The sequence below is a fragment of the Egretta garzetta genome, unplaced genomic scaffold (genome assembly GCF_000687185.1).
Source record: "Egretta garzetta isolate BGI_Z169 unplaced genomic scaffold, ASM68718v1 scaffold154, whole genome shotgun sequence".
Taxonomy (NCBI): domain Eukaryota; kingdom Metazoa; phylum Chordata; class Aves; order Pelecaniformes; family Ardeidae; genus Egretta; species Egretta garzetta.
In genome coordinates, this window is record NW_009259600.1 from 428,447 (window position 1) to 444,660 (window position 16,214).

General features: G+C 37.6%; 1 protein-coding gene across 4 annotated transcripts in view; it reads left to right on the forward strand.

Annotated features, from left to right (window-relative positions):
• The first annotated feature begins 587 nt into the window (after nucleotides 1–587).
• Nucleotides 588–16,214, forward strand: part of DECR1 (2,4-dienoyl-CoA reductase 1) — a 26,151-nt gene continuing 10,524 nt past the window's right edge. The window contains exons 1-10 of one of the 4 annotated variants that reach the window (XM_035893869.1): nucleotides 588–945; nucleotides 2,168–2,370; nucleotides 3,309–3,366; nucleotides 3,515–3,601; nucleotides 6,076–6,223; nucleotides 9,974–10,073; nucleotides 11,360–11,432; nucleotides 13,625–13,771; nucleotides 14,087–14,149; nucleotides 14,247–14,307. In XM_035893869.1, coding sequence (XP_035749762.1) covers nucleotides 877–945; nucleotides 2,168–2,370; nucleotides 3,309–3,366; nucleotides 3,515–3,601; nucleotides 6,076–6,223; nucleotides 9,974–10,073; nucleotides 11,360–11,432; nucleotides 13,625–13,771; nucleotides 14,087–14,149; nucleotides 14,247–14,306 — 1,008 coding nt within the window. In that variant the 5' untranslated portion in view covers nucleotides 588–876 and the 3' untranslated portion in view covers nucleotide 14,307. Of the gene's footprint in view, nucleotides 946–2,167; nucleotides 2,371–3,308; nucleotides 3,367–3,514; nucleotides 3,602–6,075; nucleotides 6,224–9,973; nucleotides 10,074–11,359; nucleotides 11,433–13,624; nucleotides 13,772–14,086; nucleotides 14,150–14,246; nucleotides 14,496–16,214 lie in introns of those variants that run through there. The other 3 variants (XM_035893868.1, XM_035893870.1, XR_004841943.1) reach the window with 3 other exon arrangements.

The following is a 16,214-nucleotide window of genomic DNA, read 5'->3' on the forward strand; positions in this document are numbered from 1 at the left end:
TCCCGGAGGCTCCGCGGCGGTGCGGCCTCCGCTCCCCTGGGCATGGCCCCCCGCCCCACCGCAGGGCCGTTCCCGTTTCTCTCCCGTTTCAGCACAGGCTGTGGAGGCGTTGGTATCGCCCCTTGATCGCAATAGCGAAGTTATGCAGTGCGATTTGGGTGAAGTGGTTTGAATGTTGCCGTCCAGGCAGTGACAGGGCTGATCTGTGTGGGTGTTGCTGCGGGAGGCCATTTCCAGTGAGTTGTGCCTGGGCTCAGCGCTTCTTGCCAGCGACTGCTTGTGTGGGGCCTTCTGCAGCAATTCCATGATTCACTTCCACCCCCGGGGTGAGGGTTGGGTTTTGGGTTGTTCGTGTTTCGGTGTACTGCTGTTCCATGGCTTCCTTGTATCTCTTTTTACGCCAGAGGTTTCATTTATAACCTTGACCTGAAATAGTGGAATGATCAAATTGAGTGAATCCTGCCACAGAAGGCCCGTGTGCAAGCTGTAATGAGACGATAGCAGTCTCACGAGAAGACTGCTGAACGATGCCCACTTCACTGGCTGCTTGCGTCCCAGTACTTTATTAGTCTTAGTGCAGTCTTCCTCCCTGCCCCTGCTGTGGCCTGCTCCCTCATCTTCCTCCCCCGAGCAGGAGGAAAGCTGCTTGCACGGTTTCTGCAGTGGTGAGCAAGAGGAGTGGGCTGTGTCCGTCGCCGTCACTAGCGGAGCACCTGGTCAGGGAGACTCAGCACTGCGTGGGGGGTACCTCCGGTTGTCTCATTACCCTGGAGGAAGAGGGAGTCCAAATGCCGTCTTGATTTGCAGTCGCTGCCGTGAGCTGGAGTTCTCCAGAGGGAGCTCTGCTCTCTCCCTTCGTACCTGAAGAGAGATCACATGAGTAGGGGACTACTAAGACAGACCAGAAAGAGAATCTTCACGCCTCTCTTTCTTGGAGGCTTAGTGGTATTCTGGTACTCTGTGAAAATATGTAAATTTTATTTTCATTGGGGGAATTAAAGAAAAAAAAAAATCAGTATTTTACAGACATTTGGTGGCAGATCTGATCTGTAGAATTTTGTTACATCAGAAAAATGTTGTGACGTTTTTTGGATTTTCTGCTTGGTCTGCCAGTGTTCCTTAGAACCACCTTTGGTTTTTTTTTTTTTTCTTTGTGAGAAGGCATTGGACGTAGCTGGAGTCCAACTTCCAGAAAAAATCCCTAAGGAACACCTTTAATATAAATGCTCTAGGACTTGCTGCACTGCTTTACTTTTGTGTTAATTCTAACTTTAGTTTGAGCTTTACTTTTGTAATTCTGTTCTACATAGTGCCCACAACTCTTCTTCACTCTTAGTTTTTGTTTCATCATTTCTTTGGAACATGAGCTCCATTAAATTGGCAGTGTAATTCCATGATGATTCTCTCTGTTTTCACTTGTGTTACTAATATGCAACTGTATTACTACACAGAAAGATTCACACGCACCCTTTCTCAGGCCAGCTTTAAGCTCTGTGAAACCCCCATCTCTGTGCCATGATACCTGTGGCACGTTCAGATTATTCAACTACCACTAAAAATAGTCTCTTAATTTTGGTGTGGAAAATGTGAGTTAGTAAATAGAACAATAAGTTGTAATACTTCTACTGTTTTTAAATAACCTTTCTTCTTCATGTCAACCTATTGAACAATTGCATGTTTTTATCAGCAACGCTGTATAAGAGTAACCATTCAGTCTTCTTTCCTAAAATTATACTAGAATTTTTTTGTATTCAAATAAACATATTCAATGCTCAAGTACAAATTAGTACTAGAGAAAATAAATATAACTGATATTCTTCTAATTTTTGGCACATCAAAAATAAAAATAGGCCCATTTTGTAATACTTCGAAGTGTTTGCAGCTTCAGGTTAAGGTAACTTTTCTATTGTAAATAATTGGGGAAATTCTGCATTGCTAGTGTAAAGCTGCTGTCCCAAAGCATTTAATTCAGTATTTAGTTTAGGGCTTGAGTTAGTTTGGTGTTTTAGGATGCTAGAAATATAGTATAATACAGCCTAATCATGCTTACATTCATGCTTACGTGTTACCTTCACTGTCCTAAGAAAATCTAATCTTGTGTAACAGTCCTGTATATATACAGAAATGAGAAAAAACTAACTTCCCTCTTTTTTTTTTTTTCTTTCAGTTTTTCAGCCGTGGGCCAAATGTGCTGCATCAAGACAGCACTGCACCGCAAGCTGCATTCTTTCCACCTCTTCAAAAAGTGATGTTGCCACCAAATACCTTTCAAGGGAAAGTGGCCTTTATAACTGGTGGAGGTACTGGGATTGGCAAAGGGATGACAACAACTTTGTCCAGTTTAGGTGCCCAGTGTGTTATAGCAAGCCGGTAAATATTAATGAAGATGTTTTAGAGCTTTCATTTAGTACTGAATGCTGAATGGATCTGTTATCTTCTTCATAGTGGATCTTGCTTTCTTCTTCATAAACTGGATAAATTTATTCTATTTCAATACACTTTTAAATTATAATGTCATACTGTAAATACCAGAAACTTGCAGATTCATCTACAAACGTCTAATGGAGTAACCAGCAGTAGAAAGAAATAAACTAAATGCATTTCCATGAAAAGCGGCAGCAAAATAAACCCAGAATGTTAGACATAAATTAAAGTAAATCCTAAAAGAGAACAAAAAATTGAAATGGCCATTATTGAATGTTGTGAATTGATAGAGATTTTAATTGCAATAAAGAATTAAAGCCATTCCTCTTAATTCTTTTGACTTTAAAAGCAGCCTTGATTTTCCCTTAATGAAGGTGATCTTTCTACAGTTCTCTTAAGTGGCACTACAGTACAGACTGGAAAAAACCAATCTTAATTTTTAATCAAAATAAGTAAAAGTGTTGTGACATTTGTCCAAACACTGGTTTAGATGTTTAGTTTTAAATCTGAATATGCCATGTCCCTTCTAAAATACTGGTAGAGCCAAAACTAAGTTTGTTATGATTATGTTCTCAAAATGGAAATATTTTTTCTAGCTTATTGCATTTGATTAGCTTAAGATAATCTCTTACTGTAGTCACTTATAAGTTACTTTGAAATAGCACTAATCAGAAATTACTTAGATTTAAAGTTTTCTTTCAGAAAGTTAGTGACTAAACATAGTTTTTATCTTAAAGCTCAATTTTCATGAAAATGAGCAACACGCATGTGCACACACATTTTAAGTTTTAGCTCATTTGCTCAGAAAAAATTGTCAGATTTTATTAATCTGAATTGTAATTGCATTTAATTGAAATTTAGTGACCTTCTGTACTTATTTCTAGGAAGCTTGATGTTTTGAAAGGAACAGCAGAAGAAATTTCTTCTAAAACAGGGAATAAGGTAAATTTATACAGAATTGTGAATATGTTGGTTACTATACTTTAAATGGTTATAGGTTTTTTATGCATTTATTTGCTTCTGTGGGCTTGTTTAGTTTATGAGTGATGCAGTATTGAAGTCTTACAGCTGCCTTTTTATTCTTATGCAGGTTCATGCCGTCCAATGTGATGTGAGAGATCCAGTTTCAGTTAAGAATGCTGTTGCTGAAATAATCCAAGTGGCAGGACATCCTGATGTAAGTGTTCTAGTGAAAGGGAAGAACTTCAGTCTTCATTACTGAAAATACTCTACGTAGTAGGTATGAAGAAAATAACTGTGATAGAAAGTTAATGGAATCTAAAGAGACAACAGTCAAAAAGTGGCAGTACTTCATGAATAAAGCTAACATTCACAATTAGGCTGGTTACTCTGTTCTGTGGTTCTTAAAATACTGAGTGGCCAAATAGACAAAACGTTATTGTCCTTACCCTAAGGGCTAACATTTTCTTTGTAAACAGTGGGACAATTATGATGGGATTCTTTGAATTAATGAAGTGAGCAGAATATTGCCCTTAAGTCCTTCTGAAAAGGTGACTTACCTGTGGTGGTACTGAATTACACCTGTTGCTTGTTAACAGAATGTCTCGCAAATTAGAAATGGTCCTTGCTTAGTTTATTAAAATACACAGAGAAGGTTCCAACTTGAAAACTAAGTTCTTATAAAATCAAGAAAAAATCTTCAGTCAAGCTAAGCATCTGTTTTTTAGTCGTTTTGGCACAAAACACAGAGCTCTTTTACATCAGACTGTTGCTTTGAGAAGGGTGGTCTGGTAGAGTCTGAACAACGATAGGCACCAAACTCTGTTTTGATTGTGAGAGAAACAGCTTGGATTCTGCTAGCTGATGCAAAGTGTGATGAGAATGTTAACATAGATATAAAGGATAGTCAGTGAGATTTAAAACTGTTGTAGATTTAAAACTGTCATGCGTATTGTAGACACTTCGCATTCACCAATAGCTTCCTATAGTCATGGAAGAGAACCTCCTGAATTCTAAATGTGGGAAGAAGTGGAAGAACTATTTCTCACAGCTGTATGTGGTAACAGTGCTATAAAATAATCAGCTCACTGTCCTAATTTGTAGACAGGATACTCTGGATGTTACTTTGACTACTAGTTACTGCAGGTTTTGGCCAAAGCATATCACGATCTCCAGGTTTTAAGTGTGTGCAGAGAGGGAGGAGACTTCTTCCCATGTATTACATTTTTAGTACACCAGTAATTTTCTAAATAAATACTTTCCGTGACTTGATCTTTACAAGCATTTCCTTTCTCTTTAATTTTGCATATTCTGTGTGTTTAAGAGAGACTGCAGAGTAAATTGAATATTTAGTTCTTTCTGTCTCGTTTTTCTCTTGGTGACAGACATGACACGTATGTTTATGAATACTGCAAGCCTGGGTATCACTGCCACTGTGCATGTGAGATGAGATCTCAGAGACAGAAATTAATGGCAGTATTAAATTCCTCCTAGCTTTGTTTTGTTCATTCTGTCCCCAAGACTGTTTCTCCCAATTAGAAAGCAATCGTTCTTTTGTCATGTGGATTGTTTTGGCAGCCATATGTATCTACATACCTCAAAGATCGTGTCATGCAGCCCTTGGTTCACTAGTTTTATTACTGTGTCTTTGCTATATTTATTCAGTGATTCAAGAAACCTCCTCAGCATCTTGAGATGTTTGGATTTTATTTTTTTCTTCTTCAAACTGTAGGGAGGTCTTTAAATCGTATTTGCCATCTATGTGTATGATTTATGGCCGTTGTGTTTTATTTGTTTTAAATTCATGCAATATGTGCTGTGCTCTGTTTTGTTTTTTTTTTTCAATTGAAAATTCTAATGTCTTAATTTAGCCCAGAAATTCTTCTGGACAAAGGCTTTGTTTTATGTGCAAACCTACAGGAATCTAGGTGCCATTCCATAAGTGATACACCATTTTATTGCTTCAGCACATTATATTATTATTAAATAACACAAGATCTGGCCATGTAAGTTTTGGTTTAAAAACTGCTTATGTGATGCTTAGTCCTCTTAAAAAAAAATATATCTAACTTGCTAGGTTGAAGAGCTAAGGAGATGATGTATCAAAAGTGTCCTCTGCCTAATTGTTTTTTTTGTAGAAAGTCAGTAAGTGATGGATATACATCTATTCAAAAAAGTTTTGTAGTAGTTGCTTGCAGTCCACTAAATCAGCATATTCCCTTTGTCACGACTGATTAGACTTCCTGTTATACAACAGTCAGCTAATCCAGACTTCAGTCATGTGGTTACCTGAACTTCTTTTGCTTTTATTCCCATGTATCCATTACGTTAAATATAATATGTGACCTTGGAAATTGGTGGGGACAAACTTTTCTGTAAGGATGCGCTTGAGACACTATGGAAAACAGTGACTTAAGTTACCCTCTACAGTTAACAGTTCCTCGCTACTAGACTAGAAACAACAGCAGTTTGGAAATACAGCTCATTTTCTGTTACTGATACATACCTATGCTGCAGATGTTAAAATTTCTGATGGATTATTCTTTCTCTCTCTCTCTTCCCCCTCTAATTTGATAAGGATATTTTTATTTTTCTACCTGGAAACAGTAAGTACCACCTTGTAAATCTTTGCTTTTCTCTCAGGAAGGGTTATTTTTGGTTAATTCTTAGGCTTTCATTCATGTGTTTCAGGTTGTGATAAACAACGCAGCTGGAAACTTTATTTCTCCTTCTGAACGACTTTCTGCTAATGCATGGAAAACGATAACTGATATTGTGCTTAATGGTACTGCTTTTGTAACTCTGGAAATTGGAAAGGAGCTCATTAAAGTACAAAAAGGTATCTTAAGAAAAATGGTAACTAAGCATTGTGACATAATAATATTACTTGCTTTCCTTACCTTACTATTATTAAAGCCAGTTTTGAGAGTTTGAAAAGAAACAAACTTTTTAACATTTACATATTTTTTAGAAAGAAACTTAATTTTGAGTAAAGCCATACTTAAATATCACACAGTAGAACTGGCTAGCAATTACTTCATTGTAGAATCTGCCCTTAAAATTGGACCCAGAGGCCATGAGGTTGAATATAAAAATCTAATTGCAGGGTTTGTACTAGTTGTAAAATGTTTTTAAAATTTAAAAAACAAGGCTTTGTTTAAAACATATGCTGTTAGTTATTTTGTGTCTTCTTAATCTATGTTGGTTTCATTGACCAACTGAACATGACACAACAACCCCATGCAGGGCTACAGGCTTGGGGATGAGTGGCTGGAGAGCTGCTTGGTAGAGAAGGACCTGGGGGTACTGGTTGACAGCCAGCTGAATATGAGCCAGCAGTGTGCCCAGGTGGCCAAGAGGGCCAATGGCATTCTGGCTTGTATCAGAAATAGTGTGACCAGCAGGACCAGGGAAGTCATCCTTCCCCTGTTCTTGGCATTGGTGAGGCCATACCTCAAATACTGTGTTCAGTTTTGGACCTGTCACTACAAGAAGGACACTGAGGTACTGGAGCATGTCCAGAGAAGGGCAATGAAGCTGGTGAGGGGTCTGGAGCACAAGTCTTATGAGGAGCGGCTGAGGGAGCTGGGGTTGCTTAGCCTGGAGAAGAGGAGGCTGAGGGGAGACCTTATAGCTCTCTACAACTGCCTGACAAGAGGCTGTAGCAAGGTGGGGGTTGGTCTCTTCTCCCTGATAACGGGTGATAGGACTAGGGGAAATGGCCTCAAGTTGCGCCTGGGGAGGTTTAGGTTGGACATCAGGAAAAATTTCTTCACTGAAAGGGTTATCAGGTACTGGAACAGGCCTAGGGAAGTGGTTGAGTCCCCATCCCTGGAGGTATTTAAAAGACGGGTGGACGAGGTGCTTAGGGACATGGTTTAGTGGTGAACAGGTTCGGTTGGACTTGATGATCTTAAAGGTCTTTTCCAACCAAATGATTCTATGTGGCATTTATTTAAATGAACAGGAAGTCAGCATATCGCTTTGAATTTTCCTCCTACACTTAAATAAATAAAATTCACAGCGGTCGTATTTGACTGATAGCACTGGAGAATGTTACGATTGAGATAATTTGAAAAAGAAATTCAAAATTTAAATCAGTATTAGTTTTTATTTTCCCAGGTATAATTCTTAGTTCTAGATTACCTCGGAGTTTAATCCAGTATTTTGGCTTTACCTTAAAAATATGATAGTTCTTTGATACACTATTTAGCCAAATATTTACTTAACCAGATTATTGTCTTTAAGGGAAAGATAATGTATGCCCTTCTGTGTTGTATTATAGATTATATACAAATAACTGTTTTCATTTTACATTATATTCTAGTTATGAATTCAAAACCTTGAGCTTATTTTTTTATCAAAATGATATAATCTCAAATAGCATTTAAAAGGAGTGAGGTCTATTATGGTTTTCCATATGCCATCACTTCTGAATCCTGTTCCAGCCAGGTGCAGCCCCTGTGTTGAAATAATCCTTTTATATTTGCACTGTATTTCTGGAACACCTTAATTAGTTGAATTTCTTCAAAATCCCTCTCCAAAAAGTACAATATAAAATTAACGTTGTTTCACTAAGTCTGTAAGTTTTGATCAGTTTTGACAAGGTGTTTCCCACATACATGTTAGCAGCACATGAAAAAATGATTTCTACTGTTCTAGTGCTAATATCCACACATTAAAAACCCATCCCCAACTCTGACTTACTGTATCAGTATGGCAAACTATTGTCATAGTTTGCTTTATGCCCTTCCAGTTCCATGCAGTGTCTCCCTATAGTAATGTGAAATCCGGCTGCTATTGGATGAAAAACTGCTTTCCTTGCTTCCACCTTCAAATCCAGAAGTCATTCATCTTCATGTTCTCTCTTTTCCTTTTACTTCCAAGCTTCCAAAACATGTGAATTTCTTTTTCTATTAATTGCATGCCTTCTTTCTAGGGGATTTGTCTGTATGTAAGACTTTTTATTCAAGGCTTTCTTTAGGATGTGGTTTTTTTCAAGTAAATCAACTGTACCTGTTTGTCCTCTCATTCTGCACCTTCATTTGCTTTTTACCTGCTTGTTTCTTTAAGTCTCAGCAGAGACCTTAGTTTCTGAAGTGATGGAGATGCTACCCAGTGCAAATATTTTAGAACACTCGGTGAGGATGCTATACATCTGACAGTTAGTAGAAGACTGGCACATCCTTTAGGTCTGCAGTGTGACCTACATTAAACCTAATTTAGTAAATAATAAAAGTGCTCTGCTTGTAGACTTCTTAAAGGGATTTATAATCTGCTAGTGCATTATTTATTTATGCAGTAAAGTTTTACAAAATGAGAGGAGTTAATTGGTTAGTTACTGTCCAATTTATGAATATAAGCTTTAGAAATAAAAATTGCTTGTGAACTGAAGTATACTTAAAACTTCAGAGCTGTACAGCTCTCATTCATTCCTGCTTCTGTGTTAGGTTCATCCAACTCGCCTCTCTTTAACTTGTATTTTAAAAATTCTGTGGTTTAATTCTGCAAAATGTAATTAACAGTCAGCTCTAAATAACTTCAAAGTTGTTCTGTTTTTTGCCTCTGATTTTTCTTTCTGAAGTCTCTCACTAGACTGCTTTCAGTCCATGGTTTCTGGATATCTGCTGGCATTTCTCAGTGCTTGTTTATGCTTCTCTTTAGTTTCTCTTGTCTAACGTTAAGGTAATTTTTTAACTGAGTCTCTACTTAGTTGTCACATACATTCTGTCAGTAACATATATTGTTTTAGAGATATCCCTTGGGTAGCTATTCTAATTAAAGTATTTTTAAAATACAGTAAGTAGAGCAGTTATTTTCGTTACTGTGGCGTAAGTAGTGAGCTGTTGTCCCTCACCCTTCATTTTCCAGTTACAGTAAGACCATGCTAGTCATTGATCAGACAATTAGAATTTGCAGGCTTCTGTAAAAGAAAGATGAAATAAACATTTGCAGTTTCCATTATTTTCCATAACGTTTTTTGCCAAATTTGTTGTAAAATATAACATATAAAAGAAAGTGGTCTTTTTATAATACGGTTTGTTGTGATAATAATCAGGGAAAGGTTATGCAGGTTACCTCTGTCACAAGCTCTACTGCAGAAGAAGCTTCTGAAAATTTCTTAAAAACCCCCTCTTTTTTTCCTGCATAAACTTTAACTCAGTCTCTAAACTGTGTCATTTGGAGATTACGCCAAACCTAATTGTTAACACTGGTTTTTTTGGGTTTTGGGGTGTCTTTTTTGCCAGCCAGAAAGTGCCTGGTTAGCGACTACTAGGCTAGGGCAGCTTCTAAAAAGACAGTGTAAGATCTTAGGCCTTCACTCCAGTTAGACTGATTGGAACATGTAAATTCATTATCAGTAGAAGTCTGAGGATTTAGACCCTTGGAGCCTAATCAATAGCTATGGAACAGTTACATGGAACAAATCTTAACATTCATGGAAAAGAGGGAGCTGAGATAAAAAGGCTTGCAAACTTCTGTACCACTGGAGTTGCTTTTTACCATAAGTTCAGAGTTTGATCTTCATGCATTTTTTTGGTTTTTTGGTGTGGTTTTTTTTTTTTTAAAATGTTTTTTCAACTTCCAGGAGCAGCATTCCTGGCTATTACAACAATTTATGCAGAGAGTGGTTCAGGATTTGTGGTGCCGAGCGCCTCTGCCAAAGCTGGTGTAGAAGCACTGAGCAAGTGAGTAATACAGCAAAATGCATGTTCTGCTTTTCACGTCCTTGAGATGGGGTAATTGGTCTATAAAAACGGAGCTAGTTTGTATAGTCCTCCTATTGCATTGTATCCTAAGAGAACCTTCCAGCCTCCAGTATCCTAGCAAGAAAATAGTATGCTGACAGCTTCTTACAGACGGGACTATCAACTGCTATTATTGTGTTAATTTTTATCACAGGGATGAGTGGACGATTTTTATCACAAGGACGAGATAAGGACAAGTGGAACTACTTCTTCTGGCGATAGCAAGTTCTAATGTTTCAATTACAGAGTTTCAATAATTAGGTTCTCTTGCATTCTCATAGGCAAACCAGCACTTAAAGACAGTTATTAGGGGAACTGTTCAAGGTCTATAGTGCTTTCCACTTTCTTTTGTCTCAGGAAGAGATGTGCTTGTATTTGGGTGGAGAATACTGTTGCTTCACCTGTTCCATTTGAAATTAAGGTCTGCACTTATACTTAATTCAGAACAGTATCATGTGACATATCCAAGTTACTCAGCAAACAAAAGGATTTCTATCATTATTAACTGTAGGGCAGTCCTTTGTAGCAAACAGATCCTCCTCTGCACTTCAGCAGAAGGGATTGAATAGTTTGGCAGCCTTTTAGTAACTAGAATTCTTTATCCAGAGGAAAATGAGGGAATGAGTGATGGTCTTGATTCCTGTTCTATAGAGCTGTAACTGAAGTGTGTACTTTTCAGAGACTTTATGACCCAGCTAATTCATTCACTGTAATAGATGATCTATCTGAAGTACTGCTTATGCAGAGAAAATGTTGCTATAGAGCAAAATTATTCTACTGGTCCCATTTTAGAATGTAACCTCTGTTTTGTGTTATTTCAAAACATCTGATGTGAGAGCTATGTTGAAAATGTTAGAAATGCATACTCGTGAGATAGCCTAAATTACCAGAAAAAGGTGGTGACCTAACAGTTGCTTGTCAAGGAATTTAGGTGCCAAAATCATCTATATGATTTGCAAGGGAGAAAGAATTGCTCCTTAATGTTGCTTTATCTATGACGCATCTATTAAATTAATATTCCACTGTTTGTCAATGTGATTTTTTTTTTTTCTTCTCTGAAATGTTTTTGTTAAGAACCGAAAAAAAAAACTTAAGTAAAAATGCCAGTTTCAGGAAAATTGTAGTATTTACACGTTTGATTCAGTTTTAAGTATATTTTTTTTCTGAATAGCATTATTAAAATATTGTGTTTAAAATATTCATGCATTCTGTTAATGAATTTTTAGGTCGCTTGCAGCTGAATGGGGTAAATATGGCATGAGATTCAATGTGATTCAACCAGGTCCAATAAAAACAAAGGTACATAGCATGAAGTGAAACACAGCCTTGAATATGCTTTGTAGTACAGACTTAACTTTAATGTAGTCTGGCCTTTTGTGTAACTGTTAAATTCAAGTATGATTTCCTTGGTAGTCAGGACTCTGCTGGAATATTGAATGTGCTACCTCTCAATAATTCTTTTGTAAAATAGAATTTCTTGAACTCTGCAACCTGCCACTGCCCCTTCTACTACACTAGTATAAATGAAACCTTTTTTTAGTATTTTAAAGAAATGATATATCAAAATATTTCATGTTGATTCTTATCAACTGTACGTACCTAGTTTGTCAAGTGAAGTATATTCTTACACTTGGTGGAGTAGAAGTGCCTGAACTCCTAACTTCAAACAAAACATCTCATCAGTTCCAAAATTTTAGAATCTCTTTTAGGTGTATGAGAACAGAATCTCACTAGTTTTGTTGAAAATTACAAAACTAGGAAGAGAAAAACTAAGTCAGCAAGGAAATGTGAAGCTTTGATATGACTGAAAAAGAGGACTGGAGGGTTTGAAGTAAGTAATCCAGACCAGTTGGAACAGGAAGAAAAAAGAAAGCAGTCCTGCAGGAGGGCAGAGGAGCATCTGTTTCACATTGAATCAAAATATTACAATGATGAGCAGTAACAGCTAATAATGGTCTTACTACTACCTGTAAAATATTTCACAGTTGGTTTTGCTGTTGTTTTGGGGGTAGGGGTGCAGGGTTACCTCTGGGGTTTTTTTTTTTTTCACCTTTTAAATTTTTTTTTTCCCTCTCATCAGTATTAGATGGTACACTGGACAACTCATTTTTACCTTTTTTGACTGTAAAGAAAGATAAGTGGCAGTATCAGCAGGATTTTAAGAACGTTGAAACAACATTACAGTATCAGACCCGAAGTCCTCCAGAGCGTGTATCTGGTGGATTTTTAGGCAAGAGTCGAAGAAAAACATTTAACAACATTTCTTCTTTATGTCTCCAGCCTCTGGCATTCTGTGGGCCAGGGTCTTTGATATATTTTCATGTTGTAATCATCTTGATGGAATTTTTTTTTTCTTCCATTAGTTTGTCCTGTTCCTTTCTGAATCCATATAAACTTTTGGCATCCACTATATCGCATGGCAAGATTACTTTGATTCATAGAGTCTCATAATTTTTGGCAAGTTAACTGCTTTAAATTTCAATGCTGCTACCTCCTGTTAATGTTTCTGATTTAAACTAATAACGTATATCCCACCTGAGATACTGTGTGTTATTAATAAAGTACTACATTTCTCATACTGGTTCCATGTTAAAATTTCCCTGAAAGTGTAAAAAGGTAGGATAGCTTTACTTAAAACAGCATATTGCAAAATTGAGACTTTCTGCCTTAGGGGCTACATCCCCGTCTTTAACACAACACTGTTGTAAGTCATGATAGGAAAAGGAAAAAGTGTAGAAGCGCAATACCATTAAGCTTATAAACTGGCATTTAAAAACATGGCAATAGAAGACTTAAATGGCTGAGTACAGCCATGATTACATAAATTACAGTGTGCTTTAACTCTCATAACTTCAGTAATGTAACATAAATGTTGCTAACACTTTTCTGATTTTGCCTGAGGAGGTTGTTTCCTTGTGGAGGAGCCAGGAAGAACAAAAAACCTCTTCTGTTTCCTGTGCCATTCTAAGCTAGTCAAATACTAAAACTTCCAGTGGCATAGTTGAATGTTAGCCATTGGTGCAATTTAACCAAACTTGATTTTTTTTTTTTTCTTTCTTTTCAGGTTTGCTTACTCTGTGTTATGTATAATTTTTCTGTCGCTTTCCTACTTCTTTTCTCTCTTTATTCCTCTCCCCTGTCCATGCAGCAATTTTGAGTCTTGCTTGTTTTCTCAAATGTTTATCAAGGGTGTTTGGGAAACAAAGATTATTAACCCCTTTTGTTTTTCATAGATAGGTGGTGGTTGGCTGTCCCACACATGTTAAATTCCAGCTTATCACCCTCAGTAGATGCATACGGTGCAACAGGGATAAATTCTGTTTTCTGTTCCCTACTTCTTTTTCATCCTAATGGCAAAGATGGTGTAGACAGTTTACTCACAGATGTTAACTTCTGTATTGTTTATGCAGAATCAAATCTCTGTTGGATTTTAATTTCTGATATAGTTATAACTTTCTGGTTTTTTCCCAAATGTTTCTCTTAATTCTAAGGGTGCTTTTAGCCGCCTTGACCCAACAGGCACATTTGAGAAGGAATTTATTAAGAGGATTCCTTGTGGCCGTCTGGGAACTGTAGAAGAAATTGCAAATCTTGCTGCCTATTTCTGCAGTGACTATGCAAGCTGGGTTAATGGAGCAGTAAGTTTGAATTGATCTTGTTCATACAATTAACCTGATGATGATCTGCGTTTTGCTGATATTTTTTAAAGCCCTTGTTTCAGAAATGAAACAAAACCTGTTACTTTGAAATTCTTTGCAAGCATTATTACCCTTTTAATTCTAATGCATGGTAATTAGTACCTTTAAAAAGAACTTTTAAAAATGATTGAATTAAATTATTTTGAACATGGGTTTTTCTGATCCAAATCAATAAAAATTACTTTCACAGTTCACAACAAGGGAATGCTACAGAAACCCTACTATTACTGAATACCCCTCTTGTGCTTTTTCTAGGTGATTAGAATGGATGGTGGAGAATACGTTTCTATGGCAGGAGAATTCAATGATTTGAAGAAGGTATTAAATTCCTTGCTTGCTATTTTACATTCAAGCAAATACTTAGATGTGTAATTATTATATGGAATTCCAATCAAATCCTCTTTTCTTTTATCAGGTTACGAAAGAGCAGTGGGATATGATGGAAGCAATGATTAGAAAAACAAAAGGCTCTTAAAGTATGTAACTATGGTGGAGATTTTTGGAAATGAACCACTACTTCTTCATGAAAATTTTGAAATAACCAATTGAGAAATCGCCTTCAAAATCTTTTGTATGCTGATGTCAACAAAATATTGTTACATTTTCATATTTTGAATGTAGTATGTATATTTCGTCCAGAGGAGGGCCACAAAAATGATCCGAGGGCTGGAGCACCTCCCCTACGAGGACAGGCTGAGGGAGTTGGGCTTGTTCAGCCTGGAGAAGAGAAGGCTGCGGAGAGACCTGATTGCGGCCTTTCAGTACCTAAAGGGGGCCTATAGGAAAGACAGGGACAATCGAAAATCTTTTTAGTAGGGCCAGCTGTGACAGGACATGAGGTAATGGTTTTAAACTAAACCAGGGTAGGTTTAGACTAGATAGAAGGAAGAAATTCTTTACAATGAGGGTGGTGAAACACTGGAACAGGTTGCCCAGAGAGGTGGTAGAGGCCCCATCCCTGGAAGCATTCAAGGCCAAGTTGGACTGAGCTCTGAGCAACCTGATCTAGTTAGCGATGTCCCTGCTTACTGCAGGGGGGTTGGACTAGATGACCTCTAGGGGTCCCTTCTGACCCAAAACATTCTATGATTCTATTTTTCCCATCTACAGTCTAATTTGTTGCCAATAGCGAACAACAGTTGTTCACTGAAGTTTTATTGTTCTTTAGATGATGTCTTACATAGCCATGCTGTGGTCTACAATTAGATTTTTTTTTTTAATATTTCAGAGGATTTTTTTTGTTTCTCAGATAGAGGTCTCTTAATATTGTAATTCCAATAGCATTTCAGGACTATATAACTGAATATAATTGTTAATCTGAGGAAAAACTAAGATACTAAGTCCTAATCTTCACACTTCAGTAAGAAGTGCTATACTTGTGAATAACAAAGTTTCAAGTTATCAGCAGAACTACATACGCTAGATGGGATGTAACTCCTGTGGTGACTTACAAAATCTTGAAACACATAACCATCTTGGTCTCATCTTTTGCTGACATTTTCAGTCTGTTAATTATTATGCTGAACTTTAAAAATGACATTTAAAGACTAGCAGTGCCTTTCTAAGGAGCTTGCTTTTTGTCATGATTAAGTTAATGTTCTTGAAAATGAGACACTAAAAATCATTTGCTATTACTGCGTGTGTAACTACAGGAGTCTCGCCATAAGAAATGGTTTACTTAAGATTAGTAAAGGACATCAGTAAATTGGGACTGAAAGCCTTGAAACCTCATTGGTTGAGCTTTACAGAAATCTGTAGGTTTTGTTTGCATTCACAGACTGGTACTAAAGAAGCTTTAAGATAGCACTACCTCAGAATCTAGTCACTTTATCCATCCCAAACAAGCAGGTGATTAAAAAAAAAGAAACAAAGCAAACAACCAAACAATGTTTATTGCTTGTCCCTTTTTTGAATCATTACATTTTCCAGATTAGGGGGTTGCCACTTGTTTGTCCCTCCTGGTTCAAACAATGGATGGAACTCTTCAAAGAAATTATCAGGCTGTATTGGGTTTTCTTGGCAAGGTTTTGGTACCTTGGTTACAGGGGTGGCTTCTGTGAGAAGCTGCTGGAAGCTTCCCTCATGTCCAACAGAGCCAATGCCAACTGGCTCCAAGATGGACCTGCTGCTGGCCAAGGCCAAGCCCATCAGCAACGGTGGTAGTACCACTGGGATAACATGTTTAAGAAGGGGCGGGGGGCTGGGGGGGAGAGGGAATTCTCAACACCAGCAGCACCCGGAGAGAGGAGTGAGAATCCATGAGGGGAGCAGCCCTGCACCCCCCAGGCCGGTGCCACAGGAGGGGCAGGAGGGGCTCCAGGCGCCAGAGCAGAGATTCCCCTCAGCCCCTGGGGCAGCCCATGGTGGGGCAGGCTGTGCCCCT